This window comes from Saccostrea echinata, unplaced genomic scaffold (assembly GCF_033153115.1).
Source record: "Saccostrea echinata isolate AGI-Se365-2 ecotype Australia unplaced genomic scaffold, CSIRO_AGI_Sech_v1 ptg000009l, whole genome shotgun sequence".
NCBI classification, from domain to species: domain Eukaryota; kingdom Metazoa; phylum Mollusca; class Bivalvia; order Ostreida; family Ostreidae; genus Saccostrea; species Saccostrea echinata.
The window spans coordinates 11,088,802-11,093,671 of record NW_026889758.1 but is presented as its reverse complement, the minus strand read 5'-3'; the positions used below and the strand labels follow the sequence as shown (position 1 = coordinate 11,093,671).

Below are 4,870 nucleotides of genomic sequence, written 5' to 3'. Positions count from 1 at the left end.
AACTCGATATTTCGATATATCAACGACGTATTATCAATTAACAATAGTTACTTCCATTCATATATCGACTTGATATATCCCAGTGAGCTTGAAATAAAAGATACCACAAAGTCTGACACATCTGTTTCAGATTTACATATTTCAATAGAAAAAGACGTTAATGGTATTCTAACAACAAAGCTTTATGATAAACGTGATGACTTCAACATTTCAATCGTCAACTTCCCTTACTTATATGCAATATACCCTTATTCACTGCATTTGGGGTTTTTGTCTCTCAGTTGATTCGATACGCAAGAGCCTGCTATACGTATGAACAATTTCTAAAACAAGGCAAACTATTGACAAACAAGTTGATGAAACAAGGATTTCAACAGTCTTGTTTGAAGTCATCAATTCGCAAGTTTTAAGTGTATGAATGAACTTACCAGCACATACAACTATCATTGAGACAAATGCTGACTGACGTTTTTCATACTAATAGTTAGATCATTATTTATCTGTCTACGAATTTTTAGTTTTATTTTCGATCACAAGGAGCACACGGCGGGTGTGACCGGTCGGCAGAGGATGCTCACTCATCCATGGCACCTGAACCCACCTCTAAATTTTGAGGTCCGTGTTTGCTCTGCTCCAAATTTGTATCGTTTCATTGGACTTTTGAGATTGAATACTGTTCGTTTTCTTCAAATTTCCTTGATACATATACATGTGCAATGTATGTTATCACAATTAAAAAATTAAAGGCAAATAAAACAAACAAGATTTATATATGCTGCATAAATAAAGTATTTAATGTATAAAAAAAATCACAATCATTCAGTCCCATACACAATCTTCTGGTCGTTCCCATTTATTTAGTAAACCTGAAAATTATTGAAAAAGAATATTATTGGTCAATTTATCAAGTCAAGAAACGATTTCTTTCTAAATGAGTTTTTCTCAGATCAACTGGCATACAAAAAGAGGTTATTTTTACTTAAAGGAGAGTCATTCAACATCTAACCAGATCAAAACTGGAATTCTGATTAAAATAAATGAATTTCTTGTTTATTTTTATCACGTAGACGAAAACCGGGATTTAAAAACTAATGTATTTGTGTCAAATAAGTGATTGATATTATGCTCTTAAATACTTAAGCATACCTTTCTGGGTCTTCGGACTCCGTAACCACCACCAACAACGATTCCGTTGCCGACTCCATTGAAGCCGTTGAATCCTGAGGAAGCGGCAGCGGCGGCAGAGGCAGCGGCATTTATCTGACTAGCAGCGGCAGCAGCAGAAGCGGCGGCACTTTGTCCGGCAGCTGATGCACTTGCAGCAGCGGCAGCAGAACCACCTCCGATTCCGTAGTATGGGAACTGTGTAGGATAATAGCTGGAGTAGTATTGTCCTGGGTAAAAGTTGTATCCAGAAAGGAAGTTATAGGTTCCAGGATAGTAGTTGTATTGCCCTGGATAATAACCGTATTGATTGTAGTATTGGTTCCAACCTAGTCCACCAGCAGCGGCAGCGGAAGAGGCGGCAGCATTTCCACCTGCAGCAGCGGCAGCAGAGGAAGCAGCAGCATCTCCAGCAGCAGCGGCAGCGCTAGCGGCAGCTGATCCACCACCAAGACCGAACAATCCAGTGTTGAAGCCTCCAGTACTCAACCCAGTGCTACCAGTGCTCACAAGTCCTCCAAAGTTACTATATGGACCCTGTGATTGGAAACCGTAGGTACAACCATACGGTCCACATCCACCAGACTTGGGGTAGAAGTCTGCGAAAACGCAGGCAACAACGCATGTAAGAGCAATGAATCGCAGCATCCTGTGGAAGGAGAGAAATTAACAATTTTTAATCGAAGTGATTTAATATTTAATATTCAGTTCTGTGTGATACAATTATTTTTAAAAAGTTTGAAATTCATTCTAGCAATAGAAACACTGTTTGATACAAACAACTATTTTTATTTGAATAAAAATTAACTTTAAAAGTGCACAGGTTAACGAAATCGAAGTATGGTGAGGAAAGGCTTTGAACTCTAGAAAATTAATAATGAATAGTCTCGTAAATGAAATTATGGTTTTGATTCTACTTTTTAGACCTCTCAAAATTTTACTGTTCAAAATTAATATACTCTAACAAATGATTTCGTAACATTTTCAAAGTTTTCGTCTATTTCACGGTTTTTATTGCTGTAATTTAAAATTCAGGGGAAAAATGAAAATACCTTACCTTCTTGTGTTCGGTCTTGTGTCTTGGACAACTGTTGGGCTGTACAAAGTGTTAGAACAAAGGTTCTCCTTATATATTATTTAAAAGATATGACGTCATTGTGGAATGTTGGTTCGAAATGGTTGCCTAGGCAATGTCAAATGAATTGGTAATCAAATTTATGGAAATTAAAAATCAAGTAATGATTGACAGAATGAGATGCCTATGTTCGGAAGTCTTTTGATATTATTTTTCAAAAATTATTGTTTTAAAAATGTGTTATTCTATTTCATGAAGTTCTCAAAAATGAATATTGAGGATAATGATATTTCTTTTTTTAGTTTTATTCTATTTATCCCATATATGACTTGATATGTTCAAATGCAAAATCTTTCGTGTTGAATACTTCAAAGACAAAATCTCGGCTCCTTGTGGTCGCTCACTGGAAGAATATACGTTACTAATATTTGTCAAAATAACTGTTTAAGGCTTTCTAAACCTAGAGCAATTTTAATAATATATCCTTTCAAATTCCATACACTAATATTAATTCTTTTAAGAATAAGAATAAATAAACAATTGAATCTCATAATAAAAAAACTGATTCACAAAGATAGAAACCAAAATTTGTTACAAAGAAATAAATTTTAATTATTGGAGGGACGATTATCATACATTCAGGTATCTAGCTTTCCTAAATACGTCAGCTGTAACGTCACCAGGACTCTGTGTACACTTCAATTATTCAACAATCTTCCAGACCCCGGTGTATATAACATAAAATTTGTAAAATGTTAAGGGTTTTTGAGCAACTTTTACTCCTTCCAAGTGACCCCTTGTAAAATTTCATTAAAATGTAAAAATGCCATTTTTTTTAATTATTAAATGCTACTTTTTTTTTGCTGATAATTCGTTAAAAAAATTATGTTAATCACGGTAATTTTTATTTCCGCCGATCTTCTTCATATTCACAGTTTTTATAAATTCTCAATCTATGCAAAAGGAAATGAATTCAAGTATCTGTCGTTTTATTAAAATCAGATTTAATAATCTTTCCTTAATTAAAAATTAAACGGTGAAACCAATTTCTAAGATTTGACTTATATGTGATATAAGTTAGTGCTAACTAACATGAATATATTGTGCCTGTGGTGTCATGACCTTGACCTATACTAAATGTGATATGTGTCGATAAATGCATTTTGAGTGTGTATATCATCAAAGTTATCTTGTTTCGGTGTATATATAGTTGATAACAGCATTTAAATTAAGAAATGTCTTTTATGGATGTATATACATGTAAGTCAATGCATGTGCATTCCTGTGATAATCTATAACTACTGTATGTGTATTTTTGCAAGGAAATGTAATAACAACAAAAAATGTAATAAACCGGGATTATTGCATTTTGCGTTATTACATTTTGCGTCGATATCAACGCAGAATGTAATAACGCAAAATGTAACAACACACTTTTAAGAATTTTTACAATTTGCGTTATTACATTTTGCGTTAAGATCAACGCAAAATGTAATAACGCAAAATGTAATAACACGATTTTTGGATTATTACATTTTGAGTTGTTACATTTTGCGTCGAGATTAAGCAAAATACAACAACGCAAAAAACAACGCACATTTTTGGTCGGTCAGATTGAGAATAATTTTCAGTTGAGTTGTGGATGAAGAAAATAAACGGAAGGAAAATAAAACAAAAAAAAATCATGCTTATTCTTACAATAGATCTGATTTCATCATATTTTGATATCATTAGCCATTTAAAATCAGTTGATATTCAAATCATAGATGTTACAAAATAGAAATGTGCGTGTACACGTGTGTGTGTGTGTGGGGGGGGGGGGGGGGGGTATTTCGTTGATCAGTGTATCGGTTTGCTTTTGCTTTTTCATAGGTACATATACGAAATTTAGAAAAGAATTCTATTTATTTTTACTGGCAAGTGTAAATGTAGCGGGAAGGGGGTTTCTTGACAATTAAGATAGCACGCTGCTTTACAAATCATGTGCATTGCAGACCAGCAAAAATAAATTCTCTCTCTCTCTCCAACAATAAAGTGGATTGTTTCTTCATGCACATAAAAATACAATGATCAACATACGAAGTAACCCCTACCCCCCGCTTCTCCTCACCAGACACACACACAGACATGCACTTTTAATTTGCTAACCAATGTACAGTTAGAAACAGAGTTTAAAAATATACTATTAGATTTAGTAATGTTCGTTAAAGCCATAACGTTTGTCTTATAATCTAAGGTCTGTCTGTTTAGTAATTCGAGTTTCCTCATTGTTATATGTTTAAATCAATTTTGTGATGTTTCGCGTGGAAAACAATACAAAAAAAATAATTATATTTGTTTTATTACATTTAGTTTTATTACATTTTGCGTTTTCTTCAATGCAAAAAATAAATAACGCAGAATGTAACAACCAAAAAGTGCATCATAACATTTTGCGTTAATTCCAACGCAAAATGTAATAATCCAAAAATCGTGTTAACTTATTATATTTTGCGTTGATCTCGACGCAAAATGTAATAACGCAAAATGTAAAAATCCCGGTTTATTACATTTTGCGTTGTTATTACATTTCGCGTTGTAACAGTGTATTCAATTTTTAACCGTCAGTTGTTTTTTAAATAACTTTTTCTT

At 33.4% G+C, this 4,870-nt stretch overlaps 1 protein-coding gene across 1 annotated transcript; it reads right to left on the bottom strand.

Annotated features, from left to right (window-relative positions):
• Window positions 1–765: 765 nt before the first annotated feature.
• Window positions 766–2,252, bottom strand: LOC133181770 (spidroin-1-like). The gene is made up of 3 exons (XM_061316358.1): window positions 2,222–2,252; window positions 1,147–1,813; window positions 766–866 (listed from the first exon to the last, which is right to left on the bottom strand). The coding sequence occupies exons 2-3, from the start codon at window positions 1,810–1,812 to the stop codon at window positions 858–860; spliced, it is 675 nt and encodes a 224-aa protein (XP_061172342.1). The 5' UTR covers window position 1,813; window positions 2,222–2,252; the 3' UTR covers window positions 766–857.
• Between the last annotated feature and the right edge of the window lie 2,618 nt (window positions 2,253–4,870).

Bases quoted from the DNA above. Each gene is read 5' to 3' on its own strand.
- LOC133181770 (XM_061316358.1), bottom strand. From the start codon at position 1,812: ATGCTGCGATTCATTGCTCTTACATGCGTTGTTGCCTGCGTTTTCGCA.